The sequence below is a fragment of the Phycodurus eques genome, chromosome 7, assembly GCF_024500275.1.
Source record: "Phycodurus eques isolate BA_2022a chromosome 7, UOR_Pequ_1.1, whole genome shotgun sequence".
In the NCBI taxonomy this organism is placed as follows: domain Eukaryota; kingdom Metazoa; phylum Chordata; class Actinopteri; order Syngnathiformes; family Syngnathidae; genus Phycodurus; species Phycodurus eques.
The window spans coordinates 1,680,761-1,703,722 of record NC_084531.1 but is presented as its reverse complement, the minus strand read 5'-3'; the positions used below and the strand labels follow the sequence as shown (position 1 = coordinate 1,703,722).

The 22,962-nt window shown below is 42.4% G+C and overlaps 1 protein-coding gene across 11 annotated transcripts in view; it reads left to right on the top strand.

The window, feature by feature from the left end:
• Positions 1 to 22,962, top strand: part of bcas3 (BCAS3 microtubule associated cell migration factor) — a 324,466-nt gene that overhangs the window by 72,900 nt on the left and 228,604 nt on the right. For all 11 annotated transcript variants that reach the window (XM_061680864.1, XM_061680865.1, XM_061680866.1 and 8 more), the window contains one exon: positions 12,276 to 12,609. In XM_061680864.1, the coding sequence (XP_061536848.1) occupies positions 12,276 to 12,609 (334 nt within the window). The remainder of the gene's footprint in view (positions 1 to 12,275; positions 12,610 to 22,962) is intronic.

Below are 22,962 nucleotides of genomic sequence, written 5' to 3'. Positions count from 1 at the left end.
ACCAATTTGTCAGCTAATTCAACTTTAATATAGCACTTACTCCAACCATAGACCGCTCAAATTTTAAAAAATACCAAACAATCACAGTCTTCCCAAATATTAGATGAATATACTATATGCACAATTTTGGAGTCGCTGATATATGCAGAATGGAAAAATCATGCAAAAAGGGCAAACTTTCTTTTCTTCAGCACATCGCTCTTCTAGAATTGACGACCTTCTTATAAATAACTTAGCTGCTCAAAACAGTTCTTCCAAAATACTTCCGATAATAATCAGCACTCATGCTCCAATTTCTCCCTGCTTCAAACTTGAATCAAGCATGATACCTTCCCCAACCTGGCTCTTTAATACTTCTCTACTGAAAGATCCAGAGTTGATATATTTGTAAAGAAGGAATGGAAAGATTTTCTAGATAGGAATGATCCCACAACTCGTACTCCATCCTTACTTTGGGAAACAGGGAAAGCTGTAGTTACAGGCAAATTCATTTCATTCTCTTCTGACAAGAAAAAACAAGAACAAAAATTAGAAAGCAAATTGGAGATGAAACGACTGGTGACTGAACAACAACCATCATTCATTTCTTTTTTGTTATGTTTTGTTTAGTGATAATGCTTTTCTGAAATACTGGACCATTTAATTTGAATCTCATTAAAATAAAATTAAATGTGTTTCGCCTGGTCCTACATGTTTCCTTTAAAGAATTGTACCCATCTTACAAATTCTGCCTGGGTAATCAAACATGAGCACAACTGTGTGTTTTCTCATTTACTTAATAAAAATAGGGTTGTGTATTTCAAAATAAGAGCAAGTAATTAAAAAAAAAAGGATGAAGTGTTCAAACCAAGTGCTTAACTTCAGAATAATTATTTCAAAGAAAAAAAACCTAACAAAATACAGATAATACTTCATATGTGTAGAAGCAAAATTGTGTGTTGTAAAAACGCATTATACATAGGTAGAAGGGTTTTCCAGAATGTTGTGGTCAACTTTGTGGGTGTGCATTATACATGGGTGCACATTATTTCAGGTAAGGTTTTAATTTTTTTTTAAATTATTTTTATCGTGGCTATTCTTCCCAGTAGTCGTATGGGCAAGTTATTCCAGCGTCTTAAATTAGATGATATTTTTTTTTTTCCAGAAGTGGTGTGTAATTTAGATTGGTTAGCTCTGTGACTTTAACTTTGAAGTTAACTTTCTCAAAAGCTTTCTCTTCGTCAAGTGACATGATGATTGCATTCAGATTTTTACGCTGTGACATGCTTATTAAATTTGCTAGATGTCTGACATTATTTGTGGAACTTTTACCTTTAATGAAACCTGTCTGGTCATAGTGGATTATCGATGGGAGTACCTTTTCAAGTCTCGCTTGTGAGGGCTTTCGAGATCATCTTGATATCTACATTAATCAGTGATATGGGCAGATAATTAGCTGGGTGAGTGGGGTCTTTACATGACTTTAGTAATAATTTAATTGAAGCTGTGTTCATATGGCTACTTATTTGACCTTTATCGTTGATCTCCTTGAGTGTTCTGAAAAATAGAGGCGCTAGTATTGGCAGAAATGTTTAATGTATTTGACGGAGATTCTGTCCGGGCCAGGCGCTCGTCCCGATTGCATATTTTTTAATGCGTTATGTAATTCTGTTATGGAGCAAAGGATGGCAGAACCCTTGGGCCAGCTCTAGGAAAGGTTCTGGTAATCTCAAACGTCTTCCATTTAAGGTTTATGGAGGCCACTGTGCTATTGGGAACCTTAAGTGGAGCAGACATTCTTTGTAACCTTGGCCAGATCTGTGCCTTGCCACAATTCTGTCTCTGAGCTCTTCAGGCAGTTCCTTTGACCTCATGATTCTCATTTGCTCTGACATGCACTGTGAGCTGTAAGGTCTTATATAGACAGGTGTGGTGGTTTCCTAATCAAGTCCAATCAGTATAATCAAACAGCTGGACTCCAATGAAGCTGTAGAACCATCTCAAGGAGGATCGGAAGAAATGGACAGCACCTGAGTTAAATATATGAGTGTCACAGTAAAGGGTCTGAACACACACACACGCACAGTTGGAGAAAGTCTGTGAACAATTTGGAATTACCTGAGTATCTGCATTCATTGGTTGTAAAATGTGATCTGATCTTCATTTAAGTCACAACAACAACCACAGTCTGCTTAAACTAATACCAAATGATTATGTGTTTTAAGGTTTTTATTAGACACACAATGTAATCATTGACAGTGCCTGGTGGAAAAAGTATGTGCAGCCCTTGGCTAATGATTTCTCCCAAAGGTAATCAGAGTCAGGGATCACCAGTTTTGAGTTTTCTGTTTTAAGAAGCATCGCCTGGTATAAACTATGCCTTGTACAAAAAAGCTCTCTGTATACATGCAATGAAGAACTGTTAACTTGCACGAAGCTGGAAAGGATCACAACGTGTCTCTAAAAGCCTTGATGTTCATCAGTCCACAGTAGTAATTTATCCAGTGGGAGGAAAACGTATGTGAACCCTTTGGAATTCCTTACATTTCCTTAAACTATTACCACATGAGCAATTATATGGTTTCATATTTTTATGGAGCATAGCATGTAAACATTCACTGAATAGGAAGCAAAAGGTAAGTGAATCATTGGAATTAGTAACTGGTTGACACTCCTTTGGCAGGATTAAACTCAATCAAACGTTTCCTGTAGTTGCAGATCAGACGTGCACAACAATCAGGATGAATTTCGGACCATTCCTTTTTCCCAACATTTTGAAGTTCAGCAAGATTCCTGGTATGTTTAGTGTGAATAGGTCTTTTGAGGTCATGACACAGCAACTCAATCTGGTTGAGGTCAGGATTTTGACTGGGCCACTCCAGAATATGTATTTTCTTCTTCTGAAGCTATTCTGTTGTTGATTTGCTTCTGTGTTTTGGATCATTTTCCTATTGCAACACCCATCCTCTTTTGAGCTTCAACTGTTGAACAGATGGCCTCAAGTTCCTCTGAAAAATATCTTGATAAACTTGTGAAATCAGTTTTCTTTTGATGAAAGCAGGCTGTCCAGGCCCTGAGGTAGTTAATCAGGCCCATACCATGATGCTTCCTCCACTATGCTTCACAGTGGTGATAAGGTTTTTCATGTTGGTGTGCTGTCCCATTTTTCCTTCATCTGTCGACACAATATTCTGCCAGTAGTGCTGTTGAGCATCCAAGTGCTCTTAGCGAACTTCACACATACAGCAAGGTTTTTTTTTTAGACATCAACCGCTTTCTCCTTGGTGTTTTCCCATCCCATGAACCCCGTTCGTTTAACCTTTTACGCATGGTAGATTTGTCAACAGAGATGTTGACGTGTTTCAGCGATTTCTGTAAGTCTTCAGCTGACACTCTAGGGTTGTTTTTAGCTTTCAAACACACCTCCAATCTCGTATCATTGATTGGACTCCAGATTGGCTCACACCTGACTCTGATTATCTCTTAGAGAATCTGTAGCCTTGAGGTTCACTTACTTTGTCTCCTTTATGTTGCACTCACGGTGCCCTCCAAAAATTTCAATCGTGTCTACCTAAAGTGCAAAACCCTCTTTTAGATACGGCGGGCTCCACTACTTTTACATCTGTTATAAATTGTGCAGCAACCTTAGTAGCTCATGCGCCCAGCGTCAGAACTGACTGTTTTGTACAGTGAACATGCAATTTACTGTCGTGCCCGCGATTTGAGATCTTCGTAAATCAGGTTCTTACTGCCACAATTTTAGCGGATTACAACCCCAATTCCCATGAATTGGGACGCTGTGTTAAACATTGATAAATACAGAATACAATGATTTGCAAATCATTTCAACCTATATTTAATTGAATACACTACAAAGACAAGATATTTAATGTTCAAACTGATAAACTTTATTGCTTTTAGCAAATAATCATTAGCTTAGAATTTTCCAAACAAGCTGGGATAGGGTCATGTTTACCACTGTGTTACATCACCTTTTCTTTGAACAACATTCAATAAACGTTTGGGAACTGAGGACACTAATTGTTGAAGCTTTGTAGGTGGAATTCTTTCCCATTTTTGCTTGATGTACAGCTTCAGCTGTTCAACAGTCCGGGGTCTCCGTTGTTGTATTTTACGCTTCATAATGCGCCACACATTTTCAATGGGAGACAGGTTTGGACTGCAGGCAAGCCAGTCTAGTACCCGCACTCTTTTACTGTGAAGCCACGCTGTTGTAACACATGCAGAATGTGGTTTGGCATTGTCTTGCTGAAATAAGCAGGGGCGTCCATGAAAAAGACGTTGCTTGGATGGCAGCATATGTTTCTCCAAAACCTGTATGTATCTTTCAGCATTAATGGTGCCTTCACAGATGTGTAAGTATGTGTCTAATCAACTCAGATGTTGTCAATAAAGCTATTGGAAGCTTTCAATTACATGACATCATCTGGGTTTTCCCAGGTTGTTTAAAGGTGTAGTAATTGTACTGTATGTAAACTTCAACTTTGAAGAAAGTAATGAAAAATGGTCTAAAAAGTTATTCTCTCATCGTTCTGCATTTAGAAATTAGAAGAAAAAAAATCATAATGAGGAAAAAAACAAAAGCAAAATGTGTCTTTCTATATAGTGTATGTAAATGTTTGGTTTCCACTCTAGGTTCTAACTGCTCTATACTCGGTCCCATCAATTGACTTCAATGAAATTTTGTCTCATAGAAATTTAACAAATATTATCCCAAGGAAATGCGGTACCTAATCACCATGCCCAAACAAATATAAAGTTAAATACTTTTGTATAGAACACTGACAGCTGAAGCTCATCCAAGGTAACACTGGGAAGAGGTGGGGTGACCTCTTGAAAAGGCCATCGGGAAGGCGACTTGTACCCATGGTATATAACCAGGGGTGCACATAACAATTTTGGTATGGTTCTCCAAGGAGCACCAGAGGTTGTTGATTGGTGCTAATTTTTTTATGACCCACCTCATTGGATGAACTTAAAAGACTTAGTTTGTGACCGTGCAATCAGCTGATTTGGCACAGTTCTCTGGGGCAGAGGTCCAATCTTTTTTGCACTACGGGTCGGTTTCACAAAGATATATTTTGACAGACCGTCGTAGCCACTGTGCAGCGAGACCAAGATGCTAGTGAAGCCTGCTGCCTCATCAGTGGACCCTCCGTGTACAGCCACGGTCGTTGCTCCACAAATATTGCAATAGTCCGGTCATTGCACCGGACTATTGCAATATTAGTCGTTCGAACTGCTCTAAGTGCTAGAGGACTCTGCATCTTTTTGCACAATTGTTTTTTGTCAATGTCTTTATGTCCCCAAAGTGTTCTGTAAATTGACTGTTTGCTGTACTAGAGCGGCTCCAACTACCGGAGACAAATTCCTTGTGTGTTTTGGACATACTTGGCAAATAAAGATGATTCTGATTCTGAAGTGGTGCCGTTTGTGAGGAAGTTTCTCGTCCAGCACACACTCGTGGTCGAGCTCAACTGAACTGAGAAAGGAACGAATCAGATTAAATAGCTCTCACAAAATAAACATGACATGGAAAACGTTTCTGGTCGGAACTTGTACAAAATGGAATGTACAATAATTGGTACTTTCAAAAGCAATTTATGGCACTCAAAATGAGTCACAATAAAGGATTTATTTGGGTACATTGAGTAGTCGCAAGTGAAACCACTGAATAGTGACTAATTCCTCGTGAAACCACTCATTAGACTCAAATTAATTAACAATAAAGGATTTAGTTGGCTACACTGAACAGTGAATAGTTCCTCGTGAACCACAGCTTTAACAATAGAAAATTATGCCTCACCAAATGTACAAACGTGAGATAGAAGTACCTTGTCTTTTATTGGACATCCAAAGGATCTGAAGAGGTCTCAACTATAAAGAGTAGCTGCTGATGTCAATAAAGGCAGGGTTTGATGTAGAGAAATATAACTTGTTTGTGTTTTGATCAGTTTAAGTGCAGAAACATCGTTCACTGGTGTCACTACTAACTCCGCTAACTAATGCAATATTGGAAAACACTGTAGCTAGTTTTCATGTCACATAAATTATGCAGGAATCTCTTGATGTATTAGTACCATCGAGTTGGCACATTTCATTTGCTTCAACTTTTTGTCAGCAAAATCCCAAGTAATTAACTAATGATAATGGGTAAGACCAGGAGTCAAGACAAAACAGAAGTAACTCATTTGTGTTCAACTTACTGTTCATTTGAATTTCCGTTTCCAGCCACTCCTGTTCCGACCAATACCACCACTACGAATACAGTTTTACCCACACCCAGCCCTCATACAGCTGCACTGTAACAACCAGCTAGTACTTCTCCGAGAGAAAACTAATTACCCAATGACAAGACATTATTTCTCTGAGGGGGGCCAATCAGACTCCAGCAGGGGCCATGGCTCGAGTGGCCTCTCCCCTCCCTTCACTAATGAAAATGACACAAAACTACTCGCTCCCCTCAAAAATAAATAAATAAAAAGAAAATGCAAAACGCTTGGAATGCAAATGCAAAGTGACACACTTAAATCTGGTGCGCATTTAATATTTTCAGTGCACATGCGCACCTCCGCACCCTGAGTACACAGTGGGTACGGAAAGAATTCAGACCCCCTGAAATTTTCACTCTTTTTTTATATTGCAGCCATTTTCTAAAATCATTTAAGTGATTTTTTTGCTCATTAATGTACACACAGCACCCCATATTGACAGAAAAAAACTGAATTGTTGAAATATTTGCAGATTTAAGAAAAACTGAAATATCACAAAGCCATAAGTATTCAGACCCTTTGCTCGGTATTTAGTAGAAGCACCCGTTTGAGCTAATACAGCCATGAGTCTTTTTGGGAATGATGCAGTTTTTCCCACCTGGATTTCGGGATCGTCTGCCATTCCTCCTCTCCAGTTCTGTCAGTTTGGATGGTGAACGTTGGTGGACAGGCATTTTCAGGTATTTCAAGAGATGCTCAATTGGGTTTAAGTCAGTGCTCTGGCTGGACGATTGAAAAACAGTCATGGAGTTGTTGTGAAGCCACTCCTTCGGTATTTTAGCTGTGTGCTTAGGGTCATTGTCTTGTTGGAAGGTGAACCTTCGGCCCAGTCTGAGGTTCTGAGCACTCTTGAGGTTTTCGTCCAGGATATCCCTATACTTGGCCGCATTCATCTTTTCTTCGATTGCAACCAGTCTCCCTGTCCCTGCAGCTGAAAAAAACACCCCCACAGCATGATGCAGCCACCATTATGCCTCAATGTTGGGACTGGATTGGCGAGGTGATGCCTGGTTTTCTCCACACGTGCCAATTAGAATTAAGGCCAACCATTTCTATCTTGGTCTCATCAGACCAAAGAATCTTTTTTCTCACCATCTTGGAGTCCTTTAGGTGTTTTTTTAGCCAACTCAATGCGGCCTTTCATGTGTCTTGCACTGAGGAGAGGCTTCCATTGGGCCACTCTGCCATAAAGCCCCGACTGGTGGAGGGCTGCAGTGATGGTTAACTTAGTCAGACTCGCCTCCCCACACAGCTTGGGCTCTGGTACTAGTCCTCTTGAGAGGGGTTGGACTCTCTTCCACTCTGGAGTTGCCCATGGTGAGAGGCGCCGAGCAGGTGTGGGAATACTTATTGACCCCCGGCTCGGCGTCTGTACATTGGGGTTCACACCGGTGGACGAGAGGGTAGCCCCCCTCCGCTTTCGGGTGTGGGGACGGGTCCTGACTGTTGTGTGTGTGTTCAGAGTACCCACCCTTTTTGGAGTCCTTGGAGGCGGTGCTGGAGACCGCTCCCGCTGGGGACTCCATCGTTCTGCTGGGGGACAATGCTTCAGTGAGACCTGGACCGGCGTGATTGGGAAGAATGGCCCCCCAATCAGAACCCAAGCAGTGTTCTGTTATTGGACTTCTGTGCTCATCACAGATTGTCCATAACGAACACCATGTTCAAGCATAAGGATGTCCACACGTGCACTTGGCACCAGGACACCCTAGGTCGCAGTTCGATGATCGACTTTGTGGTCGTGTCGAAGCTCCTCGGTGGCAAGGCCCCGGGGTGGATGAGATTCGCCCGGAGTTCCGTCGTGGGGCTGTCCTGGTTGACACGCCTCTGCAACATTGCGTGGACATCGGGGACAGTGCCTCTGGATTGGCAGACTGGGGTGGTGGTCCCCTTTTTTAAGTTTATCAATTCAAGTGATAGGCCTTCACATGAGGAAGGAGAGTCTGGTGTCTCTGAGGCGGGGTCTCCAATCTCTGGGCTTTAGTCACCAAGGTGGTTATAAAGGTCCTGGGTGGCAAGGCCCAGGGGGTGGATGAGATTTGCCCGGAGTTCCTAAATGCGCTGGGTGTTGTGCGGCTGTCCTAGTTGACACGTATCTGCAACTTGGCATGGACATCGGAGACAGTGCCTCTGGATTGGCAGACTGGGGTGGTGGTCAGGACGTGTTCCAACTACAGGGGGATCACACTCCTCAGCCTCCCTGGTAAGGTCTATTCAGAGGTGCTGGAGACGAGGGTCCGTCGGGAAGTCGAATCTCAGATTCAGGAGGAGCAGTGTGGTTTTTGTCCTGGCCGTGGAACAGTGGACCATCTCTACACCCTCGGCAGGGTCCTCGTGGCTGCATGGGAGTTCGCCCAACTAGTCTACATGTGTTTTGTGGACTTGGAGAAGGCGTTCGACCATGTCCCTTGGGGACTCCTGTGGGGGGTGCTTCGGGAGTACGGGGTACCGAACCCCCTGATACGGGCTGTTCGGTCCCTGTACGGCCGGAGTCAGAGTTTGGTCCGCATATCCGGCAGTAAGTCGGACTCGTTTCCGGTGAGGGTTGGACTCCGCCAAAGTTGCCCTTTGTCACCGAATCTGTTCATAACTTTTATGGACAGAATTTCTAGGCGCAGCCGAGGCATAGAGGGGGTCCGGTTTGGTAGCCTCAGTATTGCATCTCTGCTTTTTGCAGATGATGCGGTTCTGTTGGCTTCATTAAGTCGTGATCTCCAACTCTCACTGGAGCATTTCGCATCCGAGTGTGAAGCGGCTGGAATGAGCACCTGTACCTCCAAATCTGAGACCGTGGTCCTCAGTCGGAAAAGGGTGGCGTGCCCTCTCCAGGTCGGGGATGAGATCCTGCCCCAAGTGGAGGAGTTCAAGTATCATGGGGTCTTGTTCACGAGTGAGGGAAGAATGGAACGGGAGAGGACGACAAGCGGAACGGTGCAGCGTCTGCAGTGATGCGGACTTTGTATCGGTCCATTGTGGTGAAGAAGGTGCTAAGCCGAAAGGCGAAGCTCTCGATTTACCGGTCGATCTACATTCCTACCCTCACCTACAGTCACGAGCTGTGGGTCGTGACCGAAAGAACAAGATCCCGGATACAAGCGGCCGAAATGTGTTTCATCCGCAGGGCGTCCGAGCTCTCCCTTAGAGATAGGGTGAGAAGCTCGGTCATCTGGGAGGATCTCAGAGTAGAGCCGTTGCTCCTCCTCATCGAGAGGAGCAAGATGAGGTGGCTGGGGCAGCTGATTCAGATGCCTCCCGGACGCCTCCCAGGTGAGGTGTTCCGGGCATGTCCCACTGGGAGGACACACCTGGGACGACCCAGGACACGCTGGAGAAACTACGTCCTTCGGCTGGCCTCAGAACGCCTCGGGATCCCCCGGAAGAGATGGATGAAGTGGCTGGGGAGCGGGAAGTCTGGGCGTCCCTGCTAAAGCTACTGCCCCCATGACCCGACCTCAGATAAGCGGTAGAAAATGAATGGATGGATGATTATTTGCTCAAAACAATAAAGTTTATCAGTTTGAACATTACATATCTTGTCTTCGTAGTGTATTCAATTAAATATAGGTTGAGCCATTGGCTGGCAACCAGTTCAGGGTGTACCCCGCCTCCTGCCCGATGACAGCTGGGATAGGCTCCAGCACGCCTGCGACCCCAGTGAAGAGAAGTGGCTCAGAAAATGGATGGATGGATGATTTGCAAATCATTGTATTCTGTTTTTATTAGTTTAACGCAACGTCCCAACTTCATTGGAATTGGGGTTATACTTCATGCTTGTGTTACTTTTGGTAGGGTTTTATGTTTGAACTTTTATAATATAGGCCTACCATCATATACAAAATATGAATGGTATTTGGACCTGAACAACGCTTTAACCAAAAATGCAAATGCATATCGAGACGCTTCATCACCACATTTTCCAATCAACAACTAAATGATTCCTACTTACTTGTATGTGTCAAGACTTTCATTCAATCTTTTGTGTAGCCATATATTGTTGTTGTTGTCAGTCAAATACTTGTGTAGCCTCCATCAGGTCAGGCGGATTTGGGTCCCATTTGTCCATAACTGCATATTGATCAGGCAAATCCCGGGTGCCACTCTTGTACATACTGGACAGTAAGCTTTGCTACATATCTTTGCTTGGCATCAGCTGGCACAAAATTACATACTGCGATAAATTACCCTGAAAACTAGGCGATGATGCGTCTTTCTCAGCCATTATCATAGGAATGGTTCTTGCTTTCTGCCAACCAATTGCATGCACAAAATTACACACAATCACTCTTGTCTTCTGCAAACTCTCCCCTTTGTTGACTTTACAAAAGACTCATACACTGTGAACAGGACATGGTTTTGGAATAAAACATACTTTCTGAAGGCATGAACACCACCTCATTCAATATTTAAATTCAGTTTTTGAACTTACTTCGCTTAACACAATACACCGTGTGTTCTCTCAAGGCAGGGTGAGAATGGCCTCCAGCCCTTTGGCGGAACTCTTGCACACGACAGATGCCACATCACGTTCCGAAGCTGGAAGTTTTGCATGCGCAACCTTAGTTTTTTCCTTAAACTACAGAAGACAAAGGGACTAACGTTTGGTTTCTCTAAAAACACTATACTCCAGCATTGAGGCAACCGTAATGATGGCCCAAATGCACTTGACAGATCATTTTATCCTTGTGAACGAGTTGAGCATTCCAGGACAGATGCTCTATGGTGAGCTGCCACAAGGCCACAGACCACAAAGATGTTCTTGTAAGTTCTTGTTACCGGGACTGTGTCGAGTCACATCTCCAGTTAAGTATCATAGCACAGGACACTGTAGCTTGAGGAGGTGGCAAAAGACATTTAATGGAGCGTTCTGCAAAATTGGGCCTGTCCTGTCCGCTGTTATCAACAACTAGAAGAAAGACACGAAGAAAAAATAGCCACTATTCTCATTTTAGCTTTTTGATAAGACTCTCTGATTACATGATTGGCCTGTTGTGAACCAACATTTTTGAAAAGCATTGTAGTCCTAATTTAATATGGCAGGCGATTTGAACATGTTAGTGTACATTTGGCACAGTCCAAGAAGCCATTAGCTTTCTGTCAAAAATCATGGGTGTGGCTTGTCTGTAACTTGATTCAAATGTATTCATTTAGTTCAAACTAAATTCAAAATGAAATGAAAGCAGCGAAGAAACAGAATTATCCGAAATGTTTGACTGTTTCAGTTATTAATAGTTAAAACGCACAGTTTTGTTTTCTCAGCACAGTTTTGGGAATGTTCTCACATTCAAATGTTTAAGATGAATAAATAAGGAGTTGTTGCCTTCAAGTTGTTGCAATCTTCCGACACATTTGAATTGGCTTCTAATTTGGGCCTTGAAAGGCCATCATCCCAAACTCTCCTCCTTTCAGCCAACTCTTTCATAACTATCCGATATGCTTTTATCATATCAACCCTCCTCTGGCACCAGCCTTGTTGTTGTTCCAACGGCTACAACAAAAACTTACGGAGAGGCTGCATTCAGCCACTATGGCCCGCACTTTGCGTTGCATTTTAATGAATGAAAAGTGCTATATAAATACATTTACGATTTTGATTTGATTTGATTTGCTTGTGTACTTTGGATTAAATGAATGATCTTAAACCACACCTCATGATCCCAATTTCATAAATCAATGAAATGAATGCAATGTTTCCAGTACCTAAAGTAGCAATGCAAACTCAAACCATAAGATTCCTACCACAATGTTCCGTAGTTTGTATGAAGCTCATCTCCTGAAAATCTATCTTTACATCGCAAGTCTCGGCGTCAAATCACATCTTGATTTGTAATATTTAAAATTCATTGTGAAGCAAAAATAAAAAATCTGTCAGTGTCCAAATACTGGCCCCAACTATCTGTCTATTTTTTTTGATGAGGGGCAAGACTTAATGGTGCAATTAACATTTCATGGCATATTCAGAATCATTACTTTGTTTGCTGACAGCTGTTTCTTGTCTTCATGTAGGTCCAGGACATGGTTTTCAGCCAGGACAGTCGTTGGGTGGCAATCAGCACCCTTCGCGGAACTACCCATGTATTTCCGATTAACCCCTACGGCGGTGCACCCTGTTGCCGCACGCATATGTCTCCGCGGGTTGTCAACCGGATGTCACGCTTCCAGAAGAGTGCTGGCCTGGAGGAAATTGAGCAGGAGCTAAACAGAGTGACTATGTCTGGAGGTTTAGGTGGAGGGAGCATTGGAGGAGGTGCCTCTGTCCTAAGCGGAGGAGGAGCCATCGGGGGTCGCTGTAGCCCCATACCTGGTCTTTCCAGTAGCCCATTAGGGTCTCCACATCATGGTGAGAAGCTTGGGGCGGATGGAGGGATGATGGGGGTTGGGAATGTAAGTATGCGTGTGTGGTCGTGGGGTGCGGGGAGTCGAGGGGATGGTCAATATTATGGTGGCTTTGGGGGTGGGACGGGGTTGGTAATTATATTCTAGGTCTGATAAATGTCAATTAATTATTATGCTTTGAAATGTGTCATTTTTTAATCCATGATTTTATCTTTAGTGCAGGTCAAGTATGAGCCCTCAATTAGCACGTCACTACTTTTCTTCAGGGTTTCTGAAAAAAGTTTTACGATTTTTAATTTTGAGTCTAACAATGCTATTACACTTCGTTATATAATTTATAACATGCATGATATCAGTGTTTCTCAAACAATGTACACAATGTACCACATGAAAAAATAATTAGCTCCAAGTACCACCTTAATGACCAACATTAAAATACAGTAGCATAAAACAAGGCAGAGGTTTTATGCCGAAAAAGTATCTTTAATATTATTGTGAGCCACAGTAATATTATGCACTGTTTGAATATTAACGCTGAACTGAAATATAGGAAAATAGAAAAACTACTTAAATGATTCAGAAAATGTATTTTGCACAAGTTAAATCCAAAATACCAAAATGTTATATAACAAACTATTATTATAGAGCAAATGTACCGTAATTTCTCATGTATAATATGCTTTTGGGTACAATGAGCACCCAGAAAATTGACTCCAAAACTCAGAGAAAACCCTTCTTCCTATGTATAATGCACACCCATCACTGTCTGTTGATATATTTATGTGCAATAAATGTGAGTGGTGACTCTCTCATAACTTGTTTTTCTAATTAAGTCAGATCAGTACTTTTATTAATACTAAGTAAGGATTACTTGTTCTTCAGTATTGTATATATTACTGTGGCAGACCCGAGAGTTTAGTTTTAAACCTATGGCTTTGCAGGGGTGTTTTCCACCTCCCACGTGACCACTGGCACAACACCCAGCTTGCACAATGTACTGAAAAGCTGTGGAGGTCATGTGCACACTTAAAACGTACACTCCTGGTGCAAGATAAAAAATAAAAATAAAAATGTTAAGACACAAATAGAGCTGCAGAGGGGGAATAACCACACATAAGGTCAATTAACATTCACATTATTACTATTTATGGGTTTCGGGGCCTAACTGACATAAAACAGTATTTTAACAAGTACACAACTGCACCAGGCACGCTGGAACACCCTCTGACAGCAAGCCAACAATGATGTCATCATTAAAACATGACAGCTCGCTATCAGAAGACTTCCCAGCGTGCGCAGCGCCGTTGTGTAGCTGTTAAAATACTGTTTTACGTCAGTTAGTTCCCTCATACCATAAATAGTTGTAATAATCGTCATGTTAATAGAGCTTATGCATGTTTCTCTGCCTTCTGCAGCTCTTGTTGTGTCTTAACATTTTTTTTTAATTATCTTTCACCAAGAGTGAACGTGTTACCCGGGCACATGACCTATCGAGCTTTCAGTAGAATGTACCAATGGCCACGTGGGAGCTGGATAATACCTCCATAAAACTGCAGTATTAAAACTAAACACAAGGGTGCATCACAGCCTCAATACTTAAAATATTGAAGTAGATTCATTAAAAGTTCACGTAAAATGATGTAAACTTATAAATCGCAAGATTTAAACCTAATTGGTAGCTTTTCTAAAACGCATATCTATACCTTATTTTACTATGAAGACATTTTCTAACTTGTATAATACACACTATTGACTTTTGAAGATTGTTTTTGGGAAATAAAATGCGAATTATACATGAGAAATTACGGAACTTAAAAGTTAAATACAACTTAACTGTATCTCAATTTCTATCTCTTTTCATTTCCTTGCCATCGGTTTACTGTATTTCATGTTTTAAAAGTATTTTATTTGTGTTTAAGTCAGTGAGCCTTTCACATACCACAAGAGGCCCGTGTACCACTATTGCTACCTGTACCACACGTTAAAAATACAGCATTTAAAAATTACAGCATTTATGTGGAATAATATAGTATTTGACATTCAAACTTTTTTCAGATTCATCTATTTTTTGATTTTGGATTGTTTTTTGGATTTTTTTTTTGGATTGTTGCACTCTCAGTGCATTATTGCTTGAGTTTGTGCATGGCCTTTGTGCACTGATTCTTATGTTGCTGTCCTAATAACTGCATATTTTCTGAATCATGACAATATGTTGCATATTCATTCTAGTGTAATAGCTCCTTCCCCTACATTTTGATAAGGAATAAATATTTGTTCAATATTGTAGAATCTCAGTAAAGCTTATTCAAGCCATATCCAGAGTCAACTTTTAACATGTCAGACGTAATTTTTAGCATTTCTAAAATAACACTGAGGCAAGATTGCTAAAGAAGCAACAGTGCTTTTATTATTATTTCTTAACTTTGCATTGGGTGGCACGGTGAGCGACTGGTTAGCCCATCTGCCTCAAATCTACGCTCTCTACTCATCCAGATTCGCCCCTCATTATTCTTGGGGACTTCAACAAAGCAAAACTCAACCACGAACTCCCTAAATACAAGCAGAACATTAATTGTCCTACCAGGGAAAACCACTGCTGTACCATGCTGAAGGACTCGCACCGTGCTATTCCCCCGTGCAGCTTTGGGCTCGTCTAATCACTGTTTAATTCACTTAATACCAACATCCATACCAAAATCCATTTTCTTACGCTTATCTGAGGACAGGTCACGGGGCAGTAGCTTTAGCAGGGAAGCCCAGACTTCCCTCTCCTCAGCCACTTCTTCCAGCTTTTCTGGGGGGATCCCGAGGGGTTCCCAGGCCAGCCGGGAGACATAGTCTCTCCAGCGTGTCCTGGGTCGTCCCCGAAGTCTCCTCCCGGTGGGACATGAACACCTCACCAGGGAGTTGTCCAGGAGGCATCCTAATCAGATGCCCGAGCCACCTCATCTGGCTCCTCTCAATGCGCAGCCCCTCCTGAATGGCAGACCTTCTCACCCTATCTCTAAGGGAGAGCCCGGACACCCTGCGGAGGAAACTCATTGTGGCCGCTTGTATCCGGGATCTTGTTCTTTCAGTCACAGTAGGAACGTAGATCGACCGTTAAATTGAGAGCTTCACCTTTCGGCTTAGCTCCTTCTTCACCATGATGGACTGATACAAAGTCCGCATCTCTGCAGACGCTGCACCAATTTGCCTCTCGATCTCCCATTCCACTCTTCCCTCACTCGTGAACAAGACCCCTAGACTTGAACTCCTCCACTTGTGGCGTGATCTCATCCCCGACCTGGAGAGGGCACTCCACCCTTTTCCGACTGAGGACCATGGTCTCAGATTTGGAGGTGGTGATTTTCATCCCAGCGGCTTCACACTCGGCTGCAAACTGCTCCAGTGAGAGTTGGAGATCACGGTTGAAGTTTTGCCGGAGGTGGGAGTTGAAACTCCTTCTGACAGGGGATCTGCCAGACGTTCCCAGCTGACCCTTACAATACGTTTGGCCCTGCCAGGTCGGACCGGTCTCTTCCCCCACCACCGGAGCCAACTCACCACCATGTGGTGATCAGGTGACAGCGCTGCCCCTCTATTCACCCAATTGTCCAAAACATGTGGCCGCAAGTCAGATGACACGACCACAAAATCGATCAACGAACTGCAACCTAGGGTGTCCTGGTGCCAAGTGTACGTGGACACCCTTATGCTTGAACATGGTGTTCGTTATGGACAATCCGTGAGGAGCACAGAAGCCCAAAAGCAAAGCATCCCTTGGGTTCTGATTGGGGGGTGCGTTCCTCCCAATAACGCCCTTTCAGGTCTCACTGTCATTGCCCACGTTAGCGTTGAAGACCCCAGGAGAACGATGGAGTCCCCAGCGGGAACGCTCTCCAGCACCCCCTCCAAGGACTCCAAAAAGGGTGGGTACTCTGTACTGCTGCTTGGTGGATAGGCACAAACAACAGTCAGGACCCGTCCCCCCGCCCGAAGGTGGAGGATGGCCACCCTTTCATCCACTGGGGTGAACCCCAATGTACAGGCGCTGAGCCGGGGGGCAGTAAGTACAACCCCAATTCCAGTGAAGTTGGTACATTGTGTTAAACATAAATAAAAATAGAATACTATGATTTGCAAATCATGTTCAACCTATATTTAATTGAATACACTACAAAGACAAGATATTTAATGTTCAAACTGATAAACTTGATTGTTTTTAGCAAATAATCATTAACTTGGAATTTTATGGCTGCAACACGTTCCAAAAAAGCTGGGACAGGGTCATGTTTACCGCTGTGTTACATCACCTTTTTTTTGAACAACATTCAATCAGAATCAGAATCATCTTTATTTGCCAAGTATGTCCCAAAAACACACAAGGAATTTGGGGGAACAAGGAACACTTTTGAGACATAAAGACACTGACAAAAAACAGTCACTGAGCAATAAAGGGTTGCTAGTTATCTGGTAATGCCGGTACATTTTTTTTTTTTTTTTGACAAATGTGCAAAAAAGATGCAGAAAGATCGATTGTTCCTGAATTTCTTTGGATCGTGTCATTTTGTTGCAGCTTTTTTCGATCTTTTGTCCAACTTGATTTTGTCAGGACGTATTCTGTTTCAGTGCTTTCTTGTTTGAACAGGTCTGGAGGTAGTCAGGCTTGGGTGTGATCAGTGAAAATTAACCAAAAATTGTGATTAGCCACAATTAATTCATGATTTAAAGAGGGAGGTAATTACTTTTTCAGGGCCAGGTAACTTTGAATAGTTTTTTTTTTCCTTATTAAATGAAATCACCATTTAAAAATAGCATTTTAAGTTTACTTGTGTTATATTTGTCTGATATTTACATTTGTTTGATTATCTTAAACATTAAAGTGGGGAAACGATGCAAAAATATAAGAACTTGAGAAGGGGACGAATACTTTTTTCACCGCACTGTGATGATGCATATTCACTGTTGACCTTTTGGTTGAGAGCTTTTCTGAGGCTGGCAGATTCCAGTGGGTGAGGTGAATGAGGGCCTGACCATGATCTACCAGTGTGCTCTATAGTATTGTTTTTGTTTTTATGTTTTTCGTTCATCTTTGGAGCAATTACACGACTCACTTACACAAGGGAAGACTTGCTAACCATCAAGGAGGCTACTCTGGACTTTCTTTCACCAACTTTTGCAAATCCGCAGTTTTTTCCCCGAGTTACTCACTGGAGCAGCGACGGCGGTCTTCGGCGCATGGAGGCGGAAGCGACGCCACAGAGGAGGCGGAGGTGACGCCACAGAGCGAAGCAAGTTACCATCCAGGTGAAACTTCGCAAGAGAGGATACAGATTGGCATTTCCGTTGATCCACCTCGCGAATCTAGACTCCCTACCCAACAAAATGGATGAGCTTCCTCTTCTGATAAAGTCCAGTAAAGACGTTGGACGTTCCACCGCCATGTGCTTTACGGAGACTTGGCTTTGTGTGACTGTACCCGATGGCACCCTCATGCTTCCCGGCTTCCATCTTCACCGGGCAGACCGCGACATGGAATCATCGGGGAAAACAAAAGGCGGCGGGATATGCTTCTTTATCAACAGCTAACACTCGCAGAACAAGTCAACGAAATTGAAAAAAAACACCCGGACTCACCCCTCATTATTCTCGGGGACTTTAACAAAGCTAAACTCAACCACGAACTCCCTAAATACAAGCAGCACATCGACTGTCCTACCAGGGAAAATAACATTTTAGACCATTGCTATACTACGCTAAATAACACATCCTGTGCCAAACCTCATGCAGCCCTAAGCTCGTCTGATCACTGCTTCATTCACTTAATACCAACATACAGGCAAGAACTTAAATGTGCGAAGCCTACAGTGAAAACAGTGAAAAAGTGGACCAATGAAGCCAAGATGAAACTTCAAAGCTGTTGAGACTGCAGGGACTGGAGTGTCTTTGAAAATTCAGCTGGCAGCCTGGATGAATATACGGACACTGTCACATCCTATATCAGTTTCTGTGAAGAGGTTTGTGTACCAACAAAGTAATTTCACACATTCAACAACAACAAGCTGTGGTTCACTGCCAAATTTAAGCAGCTTCGCCAAGCTAAGGAGGACGCATATCAGAGCGGGGACAGGGCCCTGTATGATCGAGCTAGAAACCAGCTGACTAAAGAAATTAACATTGCAAAGAGGAACTATGCAGCAAAGTTGGAAAAAGAGCTTAGCGCTAACTACTCAAAATCGGTCTGGCATGCATGACAATTGCTAACCAATTACAAGCGAGGATTCCCCCAAGCTGAGAAAAATAGCACAATAGCCAACGACTTGAATACTTTCTACTGCAGATTTGAAAAGGACACTGTAGAGATGATCATGGACTTCAGGAGGCATCCTTCGCCACAGCTGCCCCTCACGCTGTCCAGCTGCCTTGTGTCAACCGTCGAGACCTTCAAGTTCCTGGGAATTACAGTCTCTCAGGACCTGAAGTGGGCGATCCACATCAACTCCGTCCTCAAAAAGGCCAAGCACAGGATGCACTTCCTGCGGCTTCTGAGGAAGTGCAGCCTGCCACAGGAGCTGCTGAGGCAGTTCTACACAGCGGTCATCGAATCAGTCCTGTGTTCGTCTTTCACAATCTGGTTTGGTGCTGCTACAAAAACGGAAAAACTCTGACTGCAACGGACACTCAAAACTGCTGAAAAGATTGACGGTACCCCCCTAACCACCCTTGAGGACTTGCACGTTGCCAGAACTAAGACGAGCGTGCAAAATCCTCTCGGACCCTCCACATCCCGGTCACCAGCTCTTCCAGCTCCTTCCCTCAGGTAGGCGCTACCGATCAATGCAAACTAGAATTAGCAGAAATTCCAATGACGTCTTCCCTCTTGCCATCAACTTCTTAAACAGCTAACCAACGATTCCATTGCAACATGCTGCCAATTTTTTTTGTCTTGAGTTTGTTGTCACATTTCTGTTGGGCCAATTATACATTACTCGTGCACTCTCTGTAGTAGTCTCGCCACACTGCACTATTTGCAGATATGTTGTTGCCGAATACTGGCCACTCATGCCAGAGTAGCATCTGCATCACTTGCACAATGACTGAGGAGTATCTGAAACATTTGCACAATCGACATTGTCCGAGATTATTGCGCTACCAGTCACTTTACACTGCATGCAATCCTTGAAGTCTCGGCGCCTTTTGCACAATGTCATTGCACTGGACTATTGCTATATTAGTCATTCAAAAAAAAAAAAAAAAAAAAACATTGTACCGGCATTACCAGATAACTAGCAACCTTTTATTTCTCAATGTCTTTATGTCTCCAAAGTGTTCTCTGTCAATTGACTGTCTGTTGTCGTACTAGAGCGGCTCCAACTACCGGAGACAAATTCCTTGTGTGTTTTTTGGAAATATTTGGCAAATAAAGAATGTTAGTGTTTGTGATACTGTGAGAGCGTTTTTGTGAATTTTGTCCAAATTCATTGTGATGTAAAGTTGCTAGTTTGACTTTTGGTGAGGTTTTAGCTCAATGTTAAGCTTGTAATGCGACTGTTTCTATTTTCTTTCCAGTATGGTAAAGTCATTTCTATTTAATTTTTGTGTCTCTCATCAGCTCTTACGTTGGTTTGAAGACTAAAATAAACCCATCAGTGCAAGAGTGCTACCCACCGTTTAACTTGTTAGCTGCCTCAATGTTGGCATAGACGTATTTTATTGTTTCTCTTACCCAATTGACTTGACTGAAGTTCTGCGCAGTGTAAGCTAAAGCTCGTAGCGAAAGGCGGCGCTTTGCACAATATAATCTTAATCCAAGTGTTGCATTGAGGTAACTGGTCATTTATTTTAACATAGTTAAGACACACTTTTGTTCGCCGCTGCCGTTGGGCACAAGCACGTCTTTGTGCCCATTCTTCTTCGTTGGTTTTCGACACTTTCTTCTTTGGGGTCGACGGACTGTAGACGTCGAAACTGAGAACCGTAATTTTTTTTATTTGACTGATTCCGTGAGAACGGAATCAGTCAACCGGAATGTTCAATGATAGAGCGAAATCATGGAGCGGTGTATTCTGTGTATGATTATAAATTAAATAAATTAAAATACAAAACTTCCCTAACTAACCCGAGGCACAGTGAGGCGAGTAGCTTCATGTACACTGACTCTATACTACAGTCAATATTAATAAAAACTATATACTCTAGACTTACTTTAAGGCAACTAAAATGGAGAGGCTCATGAAAAGGGAGAGTATGATTTCTCCAGTAATGTAACTGGTTTGATTTGTATGGTACAGATAGGTGTGTTCAAGTTCAAAAAGATCTTGGATGGTCTTCCATTTTGACTGATTTATTGAGCTGTGCTCTGTGATAATAAAAACAAGGAATCATCAGTAAAGCCAACACCATGCATATGGCATGCACATGGAACTAAGCTACATAAGCAAACGTAGTGAATAGTAAAATTATTCAATATCATAAACCACCTTCGCATTAAAGGTGTTAGCATACTCGCCTCAACAACACGCACATTGATGTGAATTTATACATGAGCGAATAAGTATGCACACTCGCTCTTAACAGGGGCGTCTGAGCTTTTTTCCACAAAGGCCACATATGGAAACTCCACCAAGCTGGCCACTCACTCAAGGTGAGGTACATATTGACTCACCCAGTATATTAAACTAAACTATTTACCTAAAACACTACCGTTCATGAATGATATTTTATTATTTGTAGAGCAAAAAACATTGGAAGCTCATTCTCAAAACAGCTGCCGCTGATTGAGTCCTAACTCGAGTAGGGATAAATCATTTCCTTTGTTTGCCTAACTACCAGACTTTTACTGTTAAGCAAACATGGAGATCAGAGAGCTGTCTATGGGAGAAAAGCAAACCATTTTGAAGCTGGGAGAAGAGGGAAATTCCATCAGAGCTATTGCACAAACATTGGGAATAGCCAATACAACAATTTGGAATGTCCTGAAAAGAAATAAACGACTGGTGTACTGAGCAACAGACATCGAACAGGTCGACCAAGGGTATCAACAGCAGTTGATGACAGAAACATTGTGAGAGCAGTGAAGAAACACCCAAAGACAACAGTTCGTGGTACCACTGCCAACCTCTACAGGGCAGGGTAAACGTATCACAATCCACTCTTCAAAGAAGACTTATATACAGAAATATACAGGCCATACCACAAGATGCAAACCGCTCATCAGCAAAAAGAATCGGAAGGCCAGATTGGATTTTGCAAAGAAGTACAGAGATGAGCCACAACATTTTTGGAACGGAGTTTTATGGACTGATGAGACCAAGATTAACCTCTACCAAAGTGATGGAAAGGCCAAAGTCGGGAAAAGTTAAGGATCTGCTTATGAACCAAAACACACAAGCTCATCTGTGAAGCATGGTGGCGGTAATGTCATGGCTTGGGCTTGCATGGCTGCTTCTGGTACGGGCTCAATAGTCTTTATTGAGGATGTAACTCATGACGGTAACAGCAGAATGAATTCTGTAGTCTGCAAAACCATTTTGTCTGGCAATTTACAAAAAATGCATCCAAACTAATTGGTAGAAGTTTCATCATGCAACAAGACAATGATCCAAAGCACACTGCCAACACAACAAAGGACTTCATCAGTGGGAAAAAGTGGAAGGTCTTAGATTGGCCAAGTCAATCACCGGACCTTAACCCCATAGAGCATGCATTTGAGCTCCTGAAGAGGAGACCGAAGGGAGAAACCCACAGAAACAAACAAGAACAGAAAGAGGCTGCAGTAAAGGCCTGGAAAAGCATTTCAAATGAAGAATGCAACAGTCTGGTGAAGTCAATGGGTTGCAGTCTTGATGCAGTGATTGCAAGTAAGGGTTATGCCACGAAATATTAAATGTTATTCATTTTAAGTCGATTTAATAATGTCTGTTCCAATACTTTTGCGCACTTAAAAAGTGGGGGGCTTCAAACAAAAGGTGTTCTGTCCTGAGTTGTTTAACACATCTAGATGCAAATACCATGAAATAAAAGCTGGGATTCAAAACTTTTGTCTCACATTCATCTTTTGATCTGAAACCCAAATGTCTTCAGTATACAACAAAAACAAAGGAATTGACCTTGCCGTTCCAATACTTTTGTAGGGCACTGAATGTGTGCAATTCTGATTGTCCCTGATGGCTAGACACTGGAAAGCAGATCATCTTGCAATGCTTATTCAGTATTCCATAGAAATGATTTGATGTTTTCTGTAGACGTTGGAGAGTAGTCAATTCCAGAATGTGAGAAAGCTATTACAGTTTGTTAATTGCCTGCAATAGGGGACCACCCATTATATGTCATGCGTAGCTTGATTGTACTTGACCCCTCATACTACATATTGTTC